Source organism: Camarhynchus parvulus, chromosome 5 (genome assembly GCF_901933205.1).
Source record: "Camarhynchus parvulus chromosome 5, STF_HiC, whole genome shotgun sequence".
NCBI lineage: Eukaryota > Metazoa > Chordata > Aves > Passeriformes > Thraupidae > Camarhynchus > Camarhynchus parvulus.
The window spans coordinates 29,305,534-29,329,173 of record NC_044575.1 but is presented as its reverse complement, the minus strand read 5'-3'; the positions used below and the strand labels follow the sequence as shown (position 1 = coordinate 29,329,173).

Sequence of the window (23,640 nt, the reverse complement as noted above, 5' to 3'; positions counted from 1 at the left end):
GTTTTTCTGATATTTTTCTGTTCTTTGTACTGCTTCTGCTGAGACTTTTTAATGTCCTGTGACTTTATAGAATTGTAGAATATTATCAATTTTAGGCAATTCTAAATTGACCCTCGATAGATATTGTCTGTGAACTAGTATTGAGCTTTCTCAGTGTTAAGAAATGTGCCTAAAAATTAAGCAGTTGGTTACATTTCTATTATATATTGGCTTTTCATAAATAGTGTGCTGGTAAAACAGAACAAAAATGCAACCAAAGCAATTTCAGCCCTGGCAGCCAGAGTGCTCTGCAAAAATATTTATGTACTGAGACCTGCTAGATTTTTGTTCATGAAAGTTTCCATCTAACAGTTAAATTTTTAAGCCAGTTGTTTTTCTGTGCCAAATATTTTTCTGAGTATTAGTATATTCCTTCTTCTGAAAGTTGTTCATGTGATAGAAATATAAGGAGAAAAACCTGAAGCCGCCTAATATGTGGCCATATAAATAAAGCCAGGTATGAATTGGAGTTTATTGTACCTGTTGATATTGCTCACAATATATCAGGAGTCATGCAGCAAATAAGAATTCTGGTCTTTCAGACAGATTACTTGCATAAAGTTCCAGTGGCTTTATTTTTTTTTTTTCCAGAAAGAGATTAATTTCTGTTTTTTTATTTTTCAGCCAACTCAGACTGTGATGCCTGGTCAGGTAATGCGAGTTACAACTGGTGCTCCAATTCCATGTGGTGCTGATGCAGTGGTGCAGGTGGAAGATACAGAGCTCATCAGGGAATCAGATGATGTGAGTCACAAGTTAAAAAACTCATTTTTCTTTTGTATGAGGAAGTAAATGGCACATGATACAATCCTGTAAATATGAAAGACAGTCATACAGAAAAGCTCTTCAGTAATCTGAGAAGTTTGAGGGTTTTTGCATCAGTTCCCAGTGGCAATTCTCACTTTTTCAGGCTGTGATAACAGTACCACAGACCTTCCTGTTCTGACTGATTTTTCATCAAAATTGTTGAGTGCTGACTCTAAAATGTTTGGGAGCATGATTTGAGTGAAAGGCAGATGCCTCTTGGAAATCCATGCCCACAGTCCAATTCAATTGCCTACTGTAATTACATTTTAAAACACAGGCTAGTGGAAATCTCACCAGATAAGAAGAGGATTTTTTTTTTTAAATTACATTATGATCTCAGAATAATACAGTGAATTACTGCTGATGTAATTAAAGCTGAATATGATTTTCTGCACTTCTGTCTTAAGTGCTGCAAAATCCATGGGAGGACTTGGATTGCTTTAAACTGTGCTATGAGGACCGTTCTGTATTATCAGAGGTGGTCTTGTTTCAGCAAAGGAGAGCTTTGGAATGAACTATGTGTATGGTTCTGTGCTCAGATCAGCCTTTGCTCTACTGCTGCTGTTCTGACAAGCTGCTCCACTTCACCACAGCTCAGTGTCAGCATTGTAATTGCAGCTGGGGTGTAAGCAGATGAATTCTAGTGTTCAAAACTGATAAAGTCTGCAAAAACTGAAACTCACTCTCCGGATCCTTTCTCATGCTTTATTAATCTTATTAAATTCATAGATTTTTACATCTAATGAACTCAGCAAGCTGTTGAGGATGTCCTTCTTCCTAGCAGGGAAATTATTGAAATTATCAATCCTGCTTTGAGGTTACAGATGTATATGTATAGATTATATCTTCCTGCAAAATACGCCATTGCCTTCACTGCTTTTTAATCAATTCCATTAGCCTTACTGAGCAAGTTTTTTGTGGCCATTGCCCACCTCATCTTGAGAGGACTACCACATTGCAAATATAAGCACTACATCATAATGTAAAACCAGAATTTTTTCTAGTCTAAGTTTAGATTTAGTGGTACTGACAGGCTGGCACTATCTCAAAACTGAGTGTATATATCATCAACCCATTTGCAGGGCTTAAATTTAAATATTAATGATAGAGGTCATGTACCATTTATTGGCATTTAATGAATCACCAAACTATTGACATTGTGAGCAAGGGAATGCATCAGACTCTTCAGGCCACGGTCTCTTGTTCACAGTAAATAAACAAGGTGAATGAGCCCCTTTCTGATTCATACAAGGCTCTCAAGTAGGAGTATCCACTACAGGAATCTACATGAGAATCTTGAAACAGCTGCAGCACGCAGCTTCTTTCCACCTTTCTGCTAATGTAATGTCTGCCAGACTAATGGTCTGTTTGAAGTGCCATCTTTGAAATGGTTTGACCAGATCAAGTTGGCTGAGAGGAGTAGAAAGAATCCACTCAGTATACCAGATCAAAAGGTAAACAGGAAAGCTATTTAATCACAGGTATCATTAAAAAAAAAAATAGGGAAGCTAAAACTACATATTCAGTGCTGGTCCTCCTCTAGTGAGCTCATCATAAAGAGCATTTCTTAAAATGCTTTTGTTTTAGCACATATTGTTTTACAACCTTTACAAACAAATCAGGAGAACAATATGATGCTTAAGCCATAATGTCTCAGTGTAATGAGTGCTTTGTAGACTTCTGAGAAATTAAACATTAATATCTTCTTTGAATAGTTCAGCTGACCATATGTGATGTCCTTGTGTTTGTAGGGCACTGAAGAACTAGAAGTTCGAATCCTGGTGCAAGCTCGGCCAGGCCAAGATATCAGGTCTGTATTTATTAAAATATCTCTGTTAGGAATTGAAGGGCTGACGAATTTCTAAGTAATTTCTTAATCATGAGTGGTACTGACATTTTGATAGTCAGACTAAGGAGCGTCCGTGGACACTCCACTTCTGGAGCAGGACCAATGAAGGAAAGGTACTTTGGATCTCATCCTATTTTTTTTTCATGTTGTTTTTCTGTCCTGATTTTCAGACCCATAGGACATGATATTAAAAGAGGTGAATGTGTGCTGGCTAAAGGAACCCACATGGGTCCATCTGAGATTGGCCTCTTAGCAACTGTTGGAGTAACTGAAGTAGAAGTTAACAAGTTTCCAGTGGTTGCAGTAATGTCAACAGGGAATGAGGTAAGAAAAGTTTGTTTAGAATTATAGTCTGAAATACTGTCTTTTTTTATGAGGCAATGTTTTGGATAGTGACTTCCACCCTACTCCCAAGCAGACTCACTTTGGACAGCAACTCATGCTGACATGAGCTATTTCTGTGAGGCATCAACCCATAATAATCTGCTTGTGTTTTCTCCCTTAGGGGTTTTCTCACAGGTCTCACACTCTCTTTGCCAAAATTTTGGTAATGTATCCAACCATGTGCCAGCTGTTTTCCTCCTGCCAGCAAGGGAGAACCTGTGGGGTAGTTGGGGTTGTAATTCATGTTGCCAGTCACGACTGAAGAGTAATTTATTTTAAGAAACAGGCTCTGTGTCTATAACACAAGTGGCAGACAAGCTGACTTGGAAAACTCAATAGTTCTACCAAATGCCTTGTTGCAGTATTGTGCCTCAATATTCCTTCTTATAGTAGCACATGTTGCAATCCAGACACTCTCCTGTTGGTAGAACTGCAGACCAGCTTTATAATTGCTTTAACTACATCAGAAAAATCAGGTTTAAGATAAACTTAATTTACTAACTTTACATATGTTGTGTGTTGACCCAGGCCAGCAACTGTGCCCTCTCACTTCTTCCAGCAACAGGACAGAGAAAGAATAGGAAGAGCAAAACCTAAAGAACATGTGGGTTGAGATATGTGGGTTAAGACAGCATGAAGTTTTGATTGTCCTCTGAGACAAACTTTTTGAAATCCAGCCTCAAATATTAACTCAGTAGCTGTATTCTCATACAGCTTGAATGTGTTCAATTTTGAAAGATCTTGAAAACTTTTCATAGGTTGAATTTTGTCGTCTGGGGTACAGATTATTGCCAGATTTCATAATATAAACAGGGTGTGGCATGCAGGAACCAGACCACTAACTGAGGAATAAATCCATAGAGCTACAAGGATTACAGGTGGTGATTTTCTGACTGGTAACTTCCATATGATTGAAGATTCTTGCAGGTCATTAAAGGGTCCTTTACTGATGTAGACATTCTCTTTTGTAAAATGTTAAAGCATTCTTTAACATCCTATGACAATCTTCACAGAAACAGAGCTGCAAGCCAAAGCATAAAATTTACCCATGCTCCACTTCTCATTATTCTTACCTTACTACCTAATGCTGTGATTTTGACAGATACGTTCTTATTAGTAGTAGTATTATTTACCTCTTGTCAATATTGTATTGTCCTTTTGTGTCCTACATTAGAATTTCTAAGATATATATAAAACGTACATTTATATATGTATGTTTTGTAGTTTAGCTTCCAAAATATATAACACATGTGAGGTAATTGCCACAATGGACTATCTTAAGAGAAAGTTCTTAATCCAAAACGGTAATTGATACAAGAACTAAGCATAAGGCTTCTGTTCATTAATCCAGTGCAGACTGTTGTATTTATCTTTTTTGGTGAGCAGACAAGGAAATTCAAAATTTTATTAATGCCTTTAAATCTGGTTAACAACATCAATGAGGTTCCCTTAGAATCATTTAAAGAGGAAGAATAAGGTGAAAACTTGAAAATTTTTTGTTTGATTGCTAATGTCTGAGATTAGAAGCCACGTAGTCATAAGGAGTAAGAATGTTTTGCAGACGTGAATCAGTAGAAACAAACTAAACAGTGTGGAGGACTGGACTAAACAAGCACATTACATATCTTATTAATTTAAATTCACTAAATCACTTTATACATATGTTTCATGATATGTGTCTAAAAATATCCTGTCCAACCTAAAGAAATAATTCTCACTTGTGTAAAGCACAGTGTTCCAAGGAGACTGACTGAGTGTTTCTGGTTTTATAGCTGCTGAATCCTGAGGATGACCTCTTGCCAGGCAAGATTCGGGACAGTAACCGTTCAACTCTCCTAGCTACAATCCAAGAGCACGGCTATCCAACGATCAACCTGGGAATTGTGGGTGATAAGTAAGTACCACATGTTAGTAAAGATGTCACTTCATATTCATGTGATGCACTTTATGGCATCCATGGGAAAAAGAAATACCAGAGAAAATGTCACTCATTACAAATGTCACAGTGTTGTGACAAGGCACATCTTGGAGAAAGTATTTCATCCTTTTCATTATAGCAAGAAATAAGTCTATTCTAATATTAGGACAAATCTTTTGAAAAAAATATTATTTAATGGTGTTTAATTTGTTTTGCATTCTGTTTGTTGAAACAGATAATCTATTTCCTGTTGGAAATTGAATTTTTTGTTGCAGTGTCCTTCCAAGCACTATACTTAAAACACATAAGGGGAGACAGTTCTACAGCAGCTACACTTTTTTCTGGTCAAATAAAGGGAGAAGGAAAGTTTCTCTCAGAGTTTATTTTCCATGCCAAAATTGATTTAGACTATACAATTTTGTCATATTCTGAGTAATTCTCTTTTGAGGAAGGACCCACTGCTGCATATTGGTCATCATTTCCAGAATTATGTGGAAGAATTTTTTTTTTTTTTAACTTTAGTAGTATTTACTTTGATTGCCCCAGAGTAGCACCCTACTGATCAATCTTTCTGTTCATCTGACAGTGATTGCTCCTTGTTTCCCAGTGGTAGTGAAGTGACATCTCTTGAGAGCTCTGGGATAAGTGATTGAAGTGTTCAGCTTTTTGTCTTTCCCAAGACTGGGCAGTGACTGCTATCCATGGCTTGAGTTTCTCAGCATAATGTATTTCCTCAATGTATTGAGACCTGGAGGCTTTGAAAGGTCTTTCTTACTTTTCAGTTGGGGTATCAAACCAACTGACAGACTTGGTTTGACAGGGAGTTGTTCAGGTCATCCCAGTGGGTAATTAAAAGTAAAAAGAAAAAGAAAAAAGAAAAGCAGATAAGCAGATGACAAGGTCCCAGTCAGAGACTAAAAGGGAATCCAACCAGGTTACTATTACAGAGAAGGTAATTTCAAACCCAATCTTCCCTAAAGCAGTATTCAATACAAAACATGACTAGCTTGACAGAAAGTGTATAAATGGGCCAGCCACTGCATCGTTTTGCAATAATTAAACCAACCTGCATGATGGCTGCAGGAAATGCAGTTGAATTTGAAGTACTCATACAGGGAATATGACATCACAGTTGTGATCTTAGAAGATCACAACAAGGGCAAATCCTTCTGGATACTCTCACTGAATCCAGGTTTCCCTTTTTGCTTCTCCAGCCTAGCAAAACACCACTGCAGTTCCAAACAGCAAGAAATATCCAGCCCTCCTGCCCATGAATGCTTCCAGTTTCAGCTGGTGATGTCATAGAGAGTCTGAACTGTTCTTTCCAGGAGTGGTATCTAAATGAGATAGATAAATTGCTCCTGGATCACTAAAGCTTTCTATATTATAAGGACCTTTTTAAACTGTAAACATAAGTAGAAAAGCTTTCAAATGAAACTATTATATCCAGAGATCAGGTTCTAGATTTGTGTAGCTGAGAAAAAAGAAAACAGCCACAAAATGTCTCTTACCTCCTGGGAGTCATCTCTGTGTAAAGGGATTGTCAGGGGTTTTCTTCAGCAAAATACTGTAGATGGAACTTTTTACCAGCTGCAGGAGCAAAACAGCTACTGTTGCCAACATTATTGTCAATGACAACTTACATCCTGTGTTACCAAGGGCTTTATCCAGTGGAAAAGATGCTTTCCCTGGTAGTCCCCTCTGGAAAAATAAGAGTATAAAGCTTGTTTGTTCTTTATGGCTTTGTCCTTATCAAATAGCTATAGTCTCAACTTTGCTGTAAAGTCAACACTATCAAAAGTTTAAAAAGGTTAAACAAGTTTAACTTAAGGTCATCATGCAAAACTGTAGCTGTGTACTCCATTGCCTTCAGGAATTGTTTCTGTGACCTCCTAGGCATGGAGAGTCTGTGAAAATAAATAATTTTGAAAGCTCTCAGTAATAAATGGCAAACAGCTTTAGAATCATGGAATCATTTAAGTTGGAAAAGACTTTAGGATCATGAAGTCCAACCAGCATTGCCAAGTCCACAACTAAACCATGTCCCCAGGTGCCACACCTACATGTCTTTTAAATACCTCCAGGGGTGGAAACTCCATCACTTCCCTGGACAGCCTGTTCCAATGCTTGAAGGACCTTTCAGAGAAGAAATTTTTCCTGATATCCGATCTAAATCTCCCATGCTGCAACTTGAGGCCATTTCCTCTTATCCTATCACAAGTTACTTGAGAGAAGAGACCAATCCCCACCTGGCAATACCCTCCTTTCAGGTGGCTGTAGACAGTGATAAGGTCTCCCCTGCACCTCTTTTTCTCCAGGCTGAACAATTCCAGGTCCCTCAGACACTCCTCATCAGATGTGTGTCCCAGATCCTTCAGCAGCTTCATTGCTCTTCTTTGGAATGTCTTTCTTGCAGTGAGTGAGATTCAAGGCCCAAGAGAACTTTTTGCTTTTCTATATTTTTTACAAATGTATTTTATGACCTGTTTTTACTCGTCAGATGCTAGCTGAACACCAGGCAGCAAACAAATATATCAGTCTAAGGAAGTGCCTGCAGCTTTGCTTTCAGTTACGTGAGAGGCAGATTCTTTTGAATCTTAGCTACTAAAATGATCTCTGAGTCTTGAGATAGCATTACCTTTGCAAAGGTAGTAACAGTTCTTTTTAAAAGTTTGGTTTTCTGCTTTTTTCTGTTTCATGCTAGCAAAGCAGCTTCTGCAGAGGTAGTTACTTTAGCTCATAGAATAGAAATAATGAGCCTCCAATCACAGAGTGTACTTTGCAGTAACTTTTGAAGGAATAATTCAGCACTGTTGACTTAGCTAAGAATCTTCTGCACCAGATATCAGGATTCAGTCCTAGCAAGTCTTCTGCCATTCTTCCACATTCACATGCCCAATCCTTATCTTTACAGCAAAATGCACCAGCAGTTCTGTTTCACTCAAAAGGAAAATCTGATTGTGTAAATCAGTTTGATAAGTACAGTGTTATTTCATTACATAATAAAGCTAACAGAGTGTTGCCCATACAAATATTTCAGTACATATTTTTGGACTAACATGACTGATTTGATGGGGTACTGTGGCACTTGAACAAATGCAGGAGACTTACCAAAAAGATGTTACAAAGGGTGCAATTTTGAGACTGGAGTTAGCATGTTTGTAGAAGAGAGGAACAAGCCTTCAGTGTCTGTTTTATGGTTTACTGAAGTTAAACCATAGATTATGTGTGTTTGTGTGTGCTCATATATATGTGTACTTTGTGTGTATAATATGTATCCAGACATGGAAAAACAGGAAGATTTTATATGCCCGCAATGTCTACTGGTGTAGTAAAAATACTGGCAAACATACTTTTCAGAAGGAAAAGTTTAAAACTTGTACTTTTTATTTTTTTAATGTATCATGGTATACATTTCTTCCTTCCCATACTTTAGATTTAGATGGTTGTTTTCCTATTTCCTTTTTTCAATACAAATTTCATGGGGTAAATTTTGCTTCATTTTACTGGGAGTATCACTTCCTGTGCACCATAAGCACTAATGGAGTGGGAGACAGAAGCTAATAGGGAGCACAGCTGGGTATTACAATTGCTGTAATGGGTCAGGTTTCTAACAACCATGGAAATCCTCTTCAATCATATTTGCAGTTCTAATATTCAAGCATAAAATTTTTTTTAGAGTATTATTTGCAAAGACAAACTTAGAGGTTATTCCTATATATAATTTCAGCATACAAATCACTCAGAGGTATTTAGGTAAAAAAATAGCTTGTCCAGCTGCTTTAAAGCCCAGGATTGTGATACATGTAAACACAGAGAATGTGAAAAGATGGGGAAGCACACTGAATGTCTGAGTTTCTGCAGAGTAGTTAGAAGCATTTTTAAAATGCCTTTGCATATTAATCATACATGAAGTTACATTTTGAACTGACCACTCAAATCTGACTTAGGCTAAAGCTGCACTTTCATTTGAAACCAATATTATATTTCTTTTGGGAGCATTTTAATGATTTCTGAGATTGTCACCATCATTTCTGTTCTCATAAATTGTATATATCACGCAATATTCAAAATAAAAAACAGCCATTCCAAAACCTATAGATAAAGTTTACAGTTGAAATCCTAGAAGAAAGCAATAGGAGAAAGGAACAGACCTGGGAATGTGATACAGCTGAAGTTAGGTCTGGCCAGAAGCCAAAATTTTCTCTATTTGTGTTCTTAGCACGTAAAAGCCAAGCTGTTTCAAAAGCACACATCTCTGAGTAGAAATGGAAGATAAATCCATTTCCAGAGCTACTGCAAACACAAGAAACAAATGCAAAACTAAGAAAAGGAAGAACCCTTCTGATATTGTTGTTACTGTTGTGTCTTACATTTCTTGTCTGAATCTCAGACGCACTTGCTAAAAATTAAAAAAACAACTGGCCAGTTAAAGTTGATATTCCAATGTACTTTTCAATGTTGCCTCCTAAGAACAAGACCAAGTTAAAAAGGCTTTCATTTGCATTGCTTATCTTATAGTTTATAAATTTATTTGTTTTTTGGAAACCAATGATAAAAACAAGTTGCATTTCTGTTCTGATCTGTAGAAGTCTAATTGTCAGGATATTTTTATGTCTGATAATTCATTTGTGTTGTTCTTTGTATTCCATTGTTTAAAGTGTAAAGTTTAGCCCTAGCAAAATCTGCTGCAGTATGGGCCTCTGTTTTACAAAGTCATCTTCAGTTTTGACAGCTTTTCTTCTATGAAAGACTTATTAGGTTTGCTAAGGAACTTTGATCACGTATGTAATGAATTCAATTTCCTCTGCTTTTACCTTTGTTTACATAAGTGCATTTTCCCCTTCTCTGCATTCTTTTCCCTATTTTCTAATTCGCTTATCATTTTTCTCAGAGGCATGTATAATATTTAGTTGCTTCCAACAGCATTTTCATTTATGAGGCTGTGATTTCACAGTGGAGAGAGACTCTCTCTTTTTAGGAGAAAAATTCAGGAAATTCATATTATTTCATCACTTGCTTGAAAGATTTATCTAAATAGTTATTAAATCAGCAGTTTATGAGAGCTTTTCTACATGGGAAGTGTTTAGTCTCTTATTTGTTTACCTTTCCTTTTTGACATACTGTTAGACATAGAGCTCCTAAATGACAGGTAAACCTATTAAAAATCACCCTTGCTGTTGTAACAGCATTACTCTGTGATATCCCTAAAATAAAAGTTTTGATAGATAGATACTGAAATGTTACTGAAGGATTTAGTCAGCTTCACTTTTGTCATCCCAAAAAAAGGTTTAAATTTTTGTATTTGTGAGGCTTGCATGTAATTACTACTGTTATAATATAGGTGGAACATCTGGAGTGGAGGGAGAAGAGTGGAGAAACTGCTCCAACTCCAAAATTTCTCATGCAATATCAGCCTGATATATATCATCATATGAGTTAGAATATGAGTTATGGGCAAAATCCAGGCACAGAATCCTGGTCTCTCCCTGCTCCAACTTAATGCCAGCTTGGGTAAAAGCAAATATACTGTGAACCAAATTAGTAGTTAGTAGTATCATTTAACAAATGGCTGCAAGAAAATGCATGTTAGAGAAAAGACAGTACATTAAATGTCACAATATTAGGTTTTGCTAAAGTGACTTCACTTCCAGTTCTACTCAAAAAATGATGTTGTTATAAATTTTGATCATAGCCTAATGAATGCAGGAACACAGAGTAATGGTTTGAAGGTGATTCAGATGTAGATGTCCTCTTCTTCCTTGTGCCCTGTCAAGAATATTCTCCTTTTCAAGCAAAAATGTTTAATATCTGTCACAACAACTCTTGATAATCATTAGGGAAATCTTCAGATAAGTTGTCATATTGACAAGTCATCTCATCTAATGCACATCTTCCAAAAGCACAAAGGAATGTCTCAGCCAAAACAGAGGTGAAAAAAGAACTTGTGAAATGGGACAGTGCAAGTCCTAGGGAGTCTTCTGTACCAGAAGGAAACTACATATTGTGACAGGTAATCAAATTTCATGCTGTAGAGGTGACTGGTGCAAAGCTAATGCACAGCAGTGTGTCATTTTCCGAACTGTGTTCAACACAGGCATGGGCTTCTTCCTGAATTAGCATGTTTAGAATCACAGCTCAGTAGTAGCACATGTCAGTAAAGAGTAGATAATAAAGAGGACAGAAATACTTTGAAAATCCTATCTTTGAAAACAGGGAAAATCTATTTGTTTGAGGAAAATAAAAAATACTAATTTTTATGGTCTATTTTTGAGGCTTAAGTTAACAATTTTAAAAGTCTTTGAAGAGATAAATTCTGTTTTCAAGAGAATTTTGGCTTCTAGAGGCCAAAGTATCCTTCACTTAAATGACTTTCAACCTTCTTAATGCCTAGAGCATATACAGGAATTTGAGTTTCCAGGTCACTGAGAAATTTTTGAGGCTTGAAATTTTACTAATATCTAGAAGAAAGTAATGAAAACTAATAAAGGCAGTAGATACAGAACAGTCAAAGAGGTGGTGAACACTGAAGATGGCTCACTGTTGTCAGTGATAGGAATCACTTACAAAACTGGGTTAAGTAATACTTGGCTGTTAATACAGCCAGATATGAATTGATACATAGAGGAGTAAAGAATATAAGTAAAATTTACAGGCTGGAGGTTTATATCCTAAGAAGTAAGGATTTAAGGAAACATTTGTGAATCATCTAAATACAAGTTCTAGCACATATATATATATATATATATATATGTAAAGAGCTAATCTCCTCTAGAATTAGAAGATTAAATTTGCCCTCACCTTTGTATTCCCAGGACAAGAACCATTAAATTTCTTAAGTGGTTAGAAGATGGACTGTGTACTAAAGTAATACCAGAACTCAGGCTGTTTAGTTCAACAGATGTTCTTACAAGATCACTTGATTACCTTCCAGTAATACTGAGCCACATGGAGAACAAACTTAGTAAGTTTTCCATTTCAGCAGCAATGCCTATGTATTCAAGTTAGACTGATTCAGAGTGTAAGTAAAGCATAATTTTAACAGTGATAGTAATTAGTTATTAGGAAACTAAATCAAATGCTTTGATATTTATATCAAAGTGAGATTGCATATTTATTTACAATTCCAACAGAAGCAAGTTCAGGGAGGTTCTCACACTATTTTAAATACTAAATCATAAAAAAAAGAGTTATTTCTCCTGGTTGCAAATAATCTCTTAAGTATTATTTCAAATAATTAAATTAATTTTTATGTTATTCTAATGGACAATACATAGTAGAAGCATAAAATCTGAAGACTAGTACCAGCAGAAATTACACAACAGAGCTTAGCATCATGCTGGAAAAGATTTTGGATTGTTGAGACTGCTGTCTGTAACGTTGGTGGTTAAACCAGAATCTGGGATCATTCATGAAATCCCAAAGTCTTTTGTGTGTCACTTCATGACACAGGGACTCTGCTTTGAGAAATAGAGATTGACTTTGTTACTCTGGCAATGAATGGAAGAGAAAATGAGAAACTGAAGCCATTTTAGGAAATGGCTTTCTTGGGAAGCCTGTCAGAAAGAAATGGACATCTAAACTTTTAACCTGAATAATTTGAATATTTTTCCATCTCTTCCTATCAACATTAGTATGCATTTAATCTGACAGACCCTCTTTATGAACTATGAGGAGAAACATGGCGTGGATTTACAAGGTGACAAAAGAGGATTTTAGATTTCGTGTTAGCAGTGACTTTGGGCATGTGTAACAGTAGTGTAGGGACATTGGCCCAATCTTCTTCTCACATTTCCCAGTCAGACAGGACATGAGTGGGCACAAAAGTGAACTTTGAAATGCCAGACTGAAGCTGCCTTGTGCAGGCTCAGCTGGCCATGGACTGGGGAGGGAGGTTGACTTTGTTGTTGTTAACTGTCCAGCCAGCTGATATGGAGAAATGGCTCAAGAGTCACACAGTGATGACTGATGTCATGATCCATTTCAATCATGAATATCTGATTTCAGGGTTTTTTTAAAGGTATATTTATGAATCTTCATGTCTAATGAAGATTTTTTTTAGCATTTAATTGCCCTACATTTAAGAGTATAAAAACATCATTTCTATTGATTTCATATTCCTTTTACAAAGGACACTATCTAAAAATAGTTTTTTCACAGCAAAACTGACTTGCAAGAAGTCTATGTAAAAGGTAATGCTGCTTTCATAATTGGCAATTCATAACAAATCATTAATTGTTTTAAATAAGATCTTGATAGGAGTAACTTTCTCAGTTTTGGACATTTTTTCTAATCCTGCCTCTTGCAGCAGGATATGAAGCTTCTCATGAATGAAGTGGCATCTTTATTGACTATGGAGTTATAAAATTAGGATAATTACAGCTCTTTCCCCCTTGAAGTTAAGACGGTGACAGTTATTATGCCTTGAGACCTATTTCCTGAATAAGAAGCTAAAAGTGTGAGTAAAAATGTTTCAATGGGGCCCATCTCCAAATATTTTCCCATTATCTGTAATCCTCCTTCCAAAACATCAAGTTGTTTAACACTTCATTTTGCTTTGTTTTGAAGTCAAGAGTAAAGAAGTTTCTCCATAGACACTGCAAGGAAAGATGACCTATGCTTTGCTGGCATGTCCAGTTGAGCCTAAATGCTTCCATAATTTTACTCTTCATTTCTTGAGAGAAGCCCATCCAAACTGTAAGGGAAAGACATTCCCGTGCGCTCCCTTTCTCTCCCATTGGCTGGCCGTGCAAAGAGGAAGCATTTCCTGTGGTGATTTTGAATATCTAGAGCCACCAAGGGGGACACAGCTGGGCACAGAGCTTCCCTTTGACCCCAGGAGACTCTCTCCTTCCCTGGCTCTTTATTATACCCCTTCTGCTTCCTTTACCCTCAGGAAGCCAGATGTTTTTAAAGAAGAAGGGACACAGAGCTTCCAGAACACTGCGGAGACAGGCCTACCAGATTGGTGAGCACTGTTTTTGAACCACTTGGGACGGTGAGGCACGTGCATGCTCACAGGCAGGCTCGGCCAGGTGTCTGTCAGGGCAGAGCTTGGAGCACAATTCCTACCAACATTTGCCTACAGGAGCAGATGGTCTGTTATTCTCTCCATTAAGTAGCACTGCCTTTTCAGTTAAGTTCTTATGCACCAGCGCACTGTAGACTTACATGGCTCCACAACATTGCTAAAATGAAAATGTTTACATTACTCATCAGTAGCAGCAAACATCTTTATCCATCAAGGTTTTTCCCTTTTAAAAACTGAGCCAATTAGGAAAAATCCTGCTTGAAGGTAGTACTGGAGTCCAGGGAAGTCACTGCTGTGATTCTTCAGTCATAACAGGAGTTGGACCTCAGTGATCCTCATGGGTCCCTTCCAACTCAGGATGTTCTGTGAGTCTGTGATACTGCATACTTGGTTTTCCACCACTATGCTGATCATCTCTAAAGCAGGCTAACTGAAACATTCAGGAAATCTCTAAACTGTGCACTCTGCATTTTTTCCAAAATACATATGCAATTATATACTATGTCTTACTTAGGGAGATGGTTTAATAATATAGATTAATTTTCAGAACTTGCCCTTTAACATAGACAGGCCTAAGGAGCAGGAATGATGACAGAGGGAGAACAAACCACCTGTCATTTTCTCCATTCACGTAGGAAATAAAAATAGGTAGAAAAGGAATGAAAATCCTATTGAAGACTGTACCTGAAAACTTCACATGTGAGGAGGATCCTCACTAGGGTAAATGGGCCCATTTTTGTAAGAAAAAGTTGGAGGATTGGGTTAGAGCTTAATGTTTGCATACTGGAAAACAAAACAAATTGCTGTTCTCGTGACTGAGTCAATCTGCCATATCCCTGGCTTTCAAAAAACTAGTTCTTGTTTAGCAATTAGTTATTCATGCTGAAGCCAGGTCGTTATAAATCTAGGTTCTTATCATGTAATGGACTAATCCTTTAGCTATACTACACGCCCAAAAAAATTTATGAGAATCTGTTGTATTTAAAACATTTTAAATTAATGTGAAGAACGTGATACAGACTGTCTGCTTTATCTGAAATTACTTAAAAGGTGGAATCTACCAGCAGGTGATGGACTTGGAATTCCTCATACAAGTCAGTTCACAACTCATTGCTGCTGCATAAAACATTAAATAAGCCTTTAGTCTTCTAGGCAGTGTGAGGGAAAACACCAACAAAAACTAACCCCTAGAATAAGTCTTCCTAAACAAAGCATGAGCAATAAAAAATGCTTCTGCTTCCAGAGCAGGAGAAAAGGCAATGGGCATTTTGTTATGTTTAAATCATCTTTGTGCTTGAAGGAATATGGTCCAGTATTGTAGAGACAAATGAAGTTCTAGTTCCTTCCATTAACTAGCAGCTGTCAAAAAACTTAAGTTGCTGGTCTCAAACCGGGTAAGTTTCTCAGTTCCTTCTCTTCACTTATTTCTAACACTGTAGTTTACTCTTCATGGAGAATCTTAAATTTTTTAGGAAACAAAAATCAATGCCATATTTCATTTGGTATTTTCTAAAAAATAACTACTTGTTTTAGGACACAGCTGATGTCAGAGAATCTTTTTATATTGTCTCTAACCTGTGGCTTCCCAATCATTTTTGTTCTGAAGACAGGCATTTTTCCAAGTGCTTAAGTTATGATTCTGTAAGGGCTGGAGCTTCCTAGAGAAAGCCTTCATTGTAACTGCTTCATTGTGAGGCATTGCTTTTAGGGATTGCCTTTCTACCTGTCCTAGAGACATCCATACTGTAGATCAATAGCAGTTACACCAGTTTACAGGGGTAAACAGAATGAAATAATTTCAAATTCCTTTTAAATTTATTTAAAATTTACAGTTGAAGCTAAAGTAAAATCAAAAGGTAAGAAATTCTGTGATTACAATGCCATTTTACTATGTGTCAGATTTGGTGATTTTATTTGCTAAAGGTAAACAACTGGCACTAATTACATCCATCATATATTTTATTTTCAGTTGTGTCAGTATAAACCAATTCTCATTTCATGAGTACTCTATATGAAACAATTGCAGAACCACAGTTGCCCTTTAGACTCACCAATGCACTGAAAAAGTGAAAACTTTTCAGTGACTCCATATTGACTCACTTCCTTTGTAAGAAGGAAGATAAAATAAAAATCTTTACCTGTGTAATCCGGTCCAATTTCTTAGAAAAACTAATGGATTTCTGGTGAGTGTACTGATAAGGTTCATTATCTTCTGCCAGCAAAAATATCCAGGGATAGTTTTTTAATTAGTGGAAACCGGCAGTTCTCAGGCTGCTTCTTACATTCAAAGGACACACATTATAATGGATTTAGAGAGAATTAAGTTCTCAAGAGTCAGTATAATGGCACAGCAACTGAAGACAGCTGTTATCAAAGCTTTGGTCTTGTTCTTTTAGCATTTATGGAAAAAATCACAATTCACACTGAAATGCTTGCAGCTGAATGTACACAAGCAGCGGACAAGGATGTGATCAAGGACCCTTCATGCAGGAATGTGCCCACAGTGCATAAGCACCTGGCTTCTATGCATGAGACTTTTTCCTGTAGCACTCCCATGGCTGTTTTTCTGACCTCTGATGTTTTGTCATTCTGGCAAAGTGGGAGTCTTCTGAGACAGGTCAAGGAAACGGTGGAAGAAAATCTATTATCATCCTGATATAAAAAAAAAACATTGAAGGCATTAGACAGCTCTCATGGTTACTTCAGCAAAAACTTGAAGACCTCTAATTGAAGGCCTCTAACCAAAATCCCTAAAAGTTCATACATGTAACATGAAAAAGAATACTCTGTAAAGTAACATTTATATTTGCAGCAGCAATTAAAGGAACAGCAAAAAGTACCAAAGACAGATTCTTTAATAATTCTGTCAAATAGAAAAAACTTACATAGTTATGTCAAGGAAGCCAAAAGCTGCTGTAATTATTCCAGCTTTCTTCACAAGCTGGCCTATTTTCCTAGGGAAAACATACTGCATCTGTTAAGAGTGATCCAGGGAAATACCACAGAAGGTAAAAGGAAGATACATTATGAGAACATGATGAAATTCACTTAAGAATTTTGAAACAAATACAGTTTCAGAAGTGTGTCCATGTGTTACTACATACACCATCAAAATTGGATTTTCTTCTGCTTTCAAAAACCATGCAAGTCAAAACACCGAATTCCTATTACTGTCAAATATTCGTTCATTGAATTGCATTAGGTGAAATGTATTCATCGATTTACATTCAATATTATATTCTACAGAAGGTGGATTTTAGTTGGCTAAAAATAATGGCATCTATGCACCATTCTGCATCCTGCAAATTACTGATATGCAAAGTATTCCTCTTGGCCATGAGGTGAGAAGTGGGTGACAGACTCTGTCTTTATGCCTCACTGCACATCTATTCATTTTGAAATCTGTCACCTCAGCTGAATGAGCAGTTAAAAAATGAGAGTTAATCTTAAAGGATCAAATCCATATCCCATCTTTCCTCAAGAAGAAATGTCATTGAGCTTGATGAGATCTCTGAATACAACAAGTAGACCATTTGATGAAAATTTTAATTTGACAAATTCTTTGTTATTTTGGAGGTAGAACTAGAAGTTTGACTGGGATCTTTGCATGCAATGGGAATTTCTAGCAGGTCTTTGTACCTCAGTTAAACCTGTTCTTCTGGATTTAGCAGGTAAGAGACTTCCTAAGATGCAAAAGTAGTACAAATCACTACTGCCAGTTTGTGGGAACATATCCAGAATGTGCTAAGCTCAGGGCACCTCTAGTTGAAGTTTGCAGTCAACTACTGTATTTTAGAGAGCAGCTGGACTACTTTGGTCTCTAGTGTGATTGTGTAGGATCACTGCTAAGCACTTCCATTTTCACTGTGTGTCCAGGAATCTGTAGCTCCTCAGAATTTGTGAAGAATCATGTCTTTCAGAATATAACTGAAACACTTGAGATACTTTCAAATAAAGTAAAACAGCAGGCAAGAAAGGTTGGCCAGCTCTGCTTTTGAACTCACAATAGACACTTATGCATGCATCTAGTGCATTATGGTGCATGTGTATCTTTCTGTATCTGTGTCCAGGATCTCTGTAAAGCACACAGGTTCAAGGTGCTGACTGTGATGGCGCATGCACACATTTTGCAAGGAAAGGGTACCAGAAGACCTGGGTTTATAAAAGCCCAGGCTGCTGCATAGAGAAATGCAACAACCACGAGTGTTTCTGTTAGTCACCCAATAGCAGCAGCTGTATGTGGCAGTGGGCAGCGAGGACAGGCAGTGGCCGTCAGGTAATGAGGTTGCATTGAATGAATGAGACTCCTGTGGCAAAGAACGTGGTGGAAATGGTCCTGGAAATTAGTAATGAACTATGGGCTTTGTACTGCGACAATGGCTTGATAAGTCAGTCCTAACTAAAGGTTCTAGTCCCATTTTAACTGGGATCTCTCATTTTATTGCAGAGTGGTAGGTGATTTTTTGAACATTTGCTGTTATTTGTTTTCTATATTAAATTATAAAACTGAGTGGTTTAATTGCATGTATCAAACTGCTGCTGTTAAGGGTTGTATCACAGAAAAAGCTGACAGATTGATAATTAAAGACAGTGAAGCACGACAATAGGATCAACAAGAGTGAATTAACATGTGTTGATTTCTATGTGAAAGAGAAAATTACACTGTAATTTAGGGTACTTCAGACTGGCACTTAAAACACAGAGAATTCTTTGGTCTTGACTATAATGTAGCTATTTCTTTTGAGAGTGGAAAGGAGAAAATTTACATGCCTGATGTCTATTTTAATGAGGCTTGCATCATTTTCTTGTTCAAGCTCTTAAGCTTTCTTGTATATCTTGTCAGTTCAAAGACAGCTCACTTGACACCTCAAGTGTTGAATAAGTTTTCCACAAACTAACTTTGATAACCAGAATTTTTCACGAATCCAGAAGGTGTTCCTGCTGTACTGCCATCCTGCAAGTCCTCTCTTCAAATCAATGAAAGCAAGTGTCAGCTGCAATGTCACACATCTGCTTACTGGATGTTTGCTGCTGCCATTGTACAATAGTTACCCTCCAACCAATTTCCAGATTGTACTGCTCATTCTGTTCCACAAACTGAACAAGAAGGATCAGGAAACTGGGATAGTAGAGTAGAGACTCTGTTTATCAGACTGAGAAAATTAGCAGAGAATATAAAGATGTAGTTAAAAATACATGCACTCTTTATGCAAATTACTATGCAGCTTCAAAAATGTGTGCACAATACACATAATATTTATGCAGACACAATCTGCTCCAGGTGTTGAGAGAAAGTTTGGATTTGTTCCTTATTTATGTATATGAATAGTTTCATAAACGGTATGCAGTCCTTAAATAACAAATTTTCTTCAAGGTATTAAAAAAAGATGATCAGATGTGATCTGAAACATACCTGAGTATAACTTTTTTAATAAGTTGCAGCGTGTTAGAAAAGCACATTCCCTGTTTGTGCACAATGTCACTCTGACTTTGAAAATCACCAAATGAAATTGAGTAATTTTGCCATCTGGAAATTAGACTTCCCATCCAAATCTACTTTACATTGATTAAGGTATTCACCATTATATTTAAGCACCTGTTACATTTCTGTCCATGGAGGAAAAAAATCCAAGAATAGCACTTTGACAAGATATTTTAAAGGATTTATTGTAGTAAATTAGACCATTAATCTAGCTAATCCGGTATCCTGCCCTGCTTCAGAATATAGCTTCTGATTTGTACCTGCTCAGACAGTGAGTGTTATTTCTCAGGTTCATGGCAATTTGTCACCTGCCTTTTAAAACAATCTTGTCATGCTATTCTCAGATGCCAAAGTCATCCATTCTTTCAGAATCTAATTGTTTTCATTATTTATTCCCTTTCCTTTTATATACTTTTTCAATCTAAAGGAGCAGCTGCTCACTGTTACACAACAAATGAAACAAGAAGTAGTATCTTGTTATCTGATTGTATCCACTCAGTGTTAATATGCAATTTGAGTAATAACTCTCTGCATCAAATCCACTAAAGGCGAGGGAAATGTTCACAGTGTTGATTGGAGACTGCAACAGGGGACTCCTGTAAGGAGTGTTTGGTGCTAATTGCAGAGTCATGGAACTACTAGCTTTAAGTACAACATAAAGTTAAGCAGACCTGAGTGACAAAAAAAGCCTGCCAAAAATGTCCAAAAAAGAGGCATTTTCTGCAACAGCAAGGGAGGGAATTCTGTCTCCTTTTTTCAAAATAAAAACCAAGCTAACATAATTATTCAGTTTATTGCAACAAAATTTCTATCCCATCTTTCCTTTTGAAATAATTAAATTCATTCTGTAACTATGTTAAACATGATATGCAGTGCTATTGCCTGGATAAGTTTTAATGGTAGAATTTTTTAATGCCTTGCACTATTCAGATGGTAAAGAAAAGAATTCAAAAATGCTGAAGAAAATATATTATACAGATCATTCTACTGGAAATTCTAAAAATGCACCAAGTCCAGTAACATACAGCTTTTTACATGACAAAATAAAAATACCTGATTGATTAACTAGTCCAGTGGTATGCTATTCTCATAAGGAAAGACGTGAATTGTGTCCTCACCTGGTTTGAGTTTAGGCTTATTTGGAGGGGGAGGGGGATTTTTTTTCCTTTGTTAAGTGATTTAATACATACACAAATACATATATATATATATTCCATGTGTAAGTAGTTGCCTTTCCATTCTATTTAACCTTAACAACAATTAAATATATATTTGTTTGTTTTTTATTGTTCCTTCCATTATTCTCAAACCACAGCTGAAAGCAAGCCCACTTCATTATCCAGAATTAGCATGTCCCTAGACAGGTAGACTTGCTACCTATGAATAACTTCTAAATAATTAAACAAGATAAAATGAAACAGCCTGGAGCAAGTTCAAGATAAGGTCCTCAGCTCCGTCACAACCTAATGAGAAAAAGGTACTGAAAGCAATCTTAGGCTGGTGATAGTGGCATATGTCTGACTGCCACGCCTCAGGAATGCCAATATCGACCTAGGCAATGAATATGTATTCCTTGTTGCATTCCAAGCAGCCTCACTGGCAAGGATTAAGGAATACTTAGATCTTGAGAGACTTTTCCTGTTACAAACTCTATCGTAATCTTAAATAATATCTTGTTACAAACAGATACTACTTAGAGGATCAATACGAGACAATTGGTTTTGAAGAAGTAGCCAACAGCAGACTTGCTCCTTTCTGCTTTCCTTCAATGACTAGTGAAGACTTGTGCTGGGTTTTGGAGAAAATGATCCCAAGATTTCAGAAGGGGCAGCTGATAAAATGTCTCAGTTTCCTAAAGAACAAAGAAAGATGGTTTTGCTTGAGCCCATTTATTTTCTCCCAAACAAAACAGTTTAGGCATTCTTTGAAGGCCGTTAAGAGTATCCAAGATACCCAGTACCCTAAACAATAGTCATGATGGCATGCCACAGAACTGCAACCACTATTTCCTTTTAAAAAGGGGTTGTGTATAAATCAATCCTATTGATTGCAGTCTACAGCAATCTGCCCTTCTTTCTGCTGTATCTTGTTGCCTACCTCTTACAAAGCAATCTGACCCTAGAGAGGGGTGTAACTCAGCATAGGTAATAAAGTTGTGCAGGATGACTACACTGTGATGCCAAAGAACATGGTGCTTCAGTCACTGGACATTTTGGAGAAAGAGTCTTGAGTCTTTCTGCCTGTAAGGCTTAACCAGGATAGAGGACGCTGGAGGGCTCTCTGGTGAGATGAGGCATGTGCAAGGTTGCATGCACTGAGCTGTTTACTCAGTAAAGGAGTGCACTCATTCTTGCATCCCATAAATTGTAGTACACACAGCAGCACATCATGCTAACTGCTGCTTGTATTTCACTGAACCATGGGCAAAGGAAGGATGCTCAGAGGAAAGGATTTTTCTTTTTGAGACATTTTGAAACACATAGTTTCTGCTAGTCTCTGAAAGGTCAACTAGAACTTGCATAATATTCCTAATTTTTGTGTTTTCAGCTCAAACTCCAAAATTACTGCTGTAGGTCTACTTTCGGATGAAATACAGTCCAAGCTCTCAAAGGATAGCCCTCATGCCATTTTCGGCCTGCATTCATCACCCACAATGGCATTTTGTAGTTGTAGTGTGGCATTTACCTGAGGTGCTGTATTCCAGCTGAAGGCCTTCATACAGTCACTAGCCTTATTGCCCATTCTTTCAATGGCATTCGAAGTAGGAACAGCCTCCCATGAAAAACTTTCAGGATCACTGAACTGAAAACATACTGTTGAAGAAGCAATACACTCATAGCAACCGGTCAGTTTCTGGTCAGTTCACAAATGTTAAATGCAAATTATGAATTTAATATATTGGAAATTTGTTTTGATTCCTTTGGACCTGTGTGAGTTGTTGGACCTGCAGAGTTTCTCCACTGCGTGCCTTGAAGCACTGAATTAGCATCAGTACTGCCCTTAAATATCTAATGCTTGCTTCAAAGTTTCCAGTTTAGACCTAAAATGGAAAGAAAAGAGGACACTAATTTCCTTCACAGTTATACTCTTTGTAAGGAGAATATCATAGCACTGTTTCTCATGAAAGTGAATAGACCTTTTAACAGCATGGATTGTGTTTTTGCAAGCTGAAGTGGATATGTACAGGTGGCTTTGCTCTAGAACCCTCTAACAGAGAAGAGAAACAAAGGATTTACTCCCACTCTTCAAAAGTTTGAAGTGGAGCCTCATCCCCATTTTTGCACACATGAGATAAGCTAGACAAGGTAGTACTGCAGCCCGCTTGGTGGTCAGTAATTTTTGTGTCAGGTGCCTTTATATATCCCTGTCAGTTCATCTAAGTCACAATTTGTATTACTACCTATTGTGCCAATTGCATACTCTTAGACACTTATAATAGCATTGTTCAGTCCCAGTCTAAAGTATCCCACTGTTCCTGTTGCAAACTTTAGACAGAAAGGTGCCAAACAGTGTGGTATTCACTTAATGAGATTGCAGCTCTTGACTAGAATTGAACAGTGTGGAATTTTAAGAAGGAAAAGAGCTTGTATTATTCTCTTAAAACAAGTGTGTATATGCATCTGTATGTGTGCACACAGACTTATATTACAACTCATAATAATTCCATGCCACTAATCTGCTTGCCTGTTCTTTCCTGCAGCCCAGATGATTTACTGAATGCACTGAATGAGGGTATCAGCCGTGCTGATGTGATCATTACATCAGGAGGTGTATCTATGGGGGAAAAGGTATGCAAAATTTAAGTTTGACTTCCTACAATATATATAAGAATTTCAAACCAGAGTCTGTCATCCAAGCTACTACTTTTGTATTAATGTTTATTAAAAATGGACCTTACTTTTGTTGGAACACTTGCATGTGAATTACTTAAGAAAATAATCTTCAAAGCTCATTCTGTTCATTCTTGTTTCTGTAGTGTAGTTGACGTAGTACAAGAGAAACTTTTAATTCTTGATGTGTTTTTAAAGGTGTTTTTATTTAAGGAATGATTTATGTAGATTCCTTTATGAGGAAGGTGCTGGGTTAATAGCACATGAAGACAATAGACTTTCTTTTTAGAGCAGGTAAAA

The 23,640-nt window shown here is 37.0% G+C and overlaps 1 protein-coding gene across 6 annotated transcripts in view; it reads left to right on the top strand.

Annotated features, from left to right (window-relative positions):
* Positions 1-23,640, top strand: part of GPHN (gephyrin) — a 268,694-nt gene that overhangs the window by 235,338 nt on the left and 9,716 nt on the right. For all 6 annotated transcript variants that reach the window (XM_030949405.1, XM_030949403.1, XM_030949401.1 and 3 more), the window contains 5 exons: positions 664-783; positions 2,598-2,656; positions 2,866-3,019; positions 4,852-4,973; positions 23,211-23,298. In XM_030949405.1, coding sequence (XP_030805265.1) covers positions 664-783; positions 2,598-2,656; positions 2,866-3,019; positions 4,852-4,973; positions 23,211-23,298 — 543 coding nt within the window. The remainder of the gene's footprint in view (positions 1-663; positions 784-2,597; positions 2,657-2,865; positions 3,020-4,851; positions 4,974-23,210; positions 23,299-23,640) is intronic.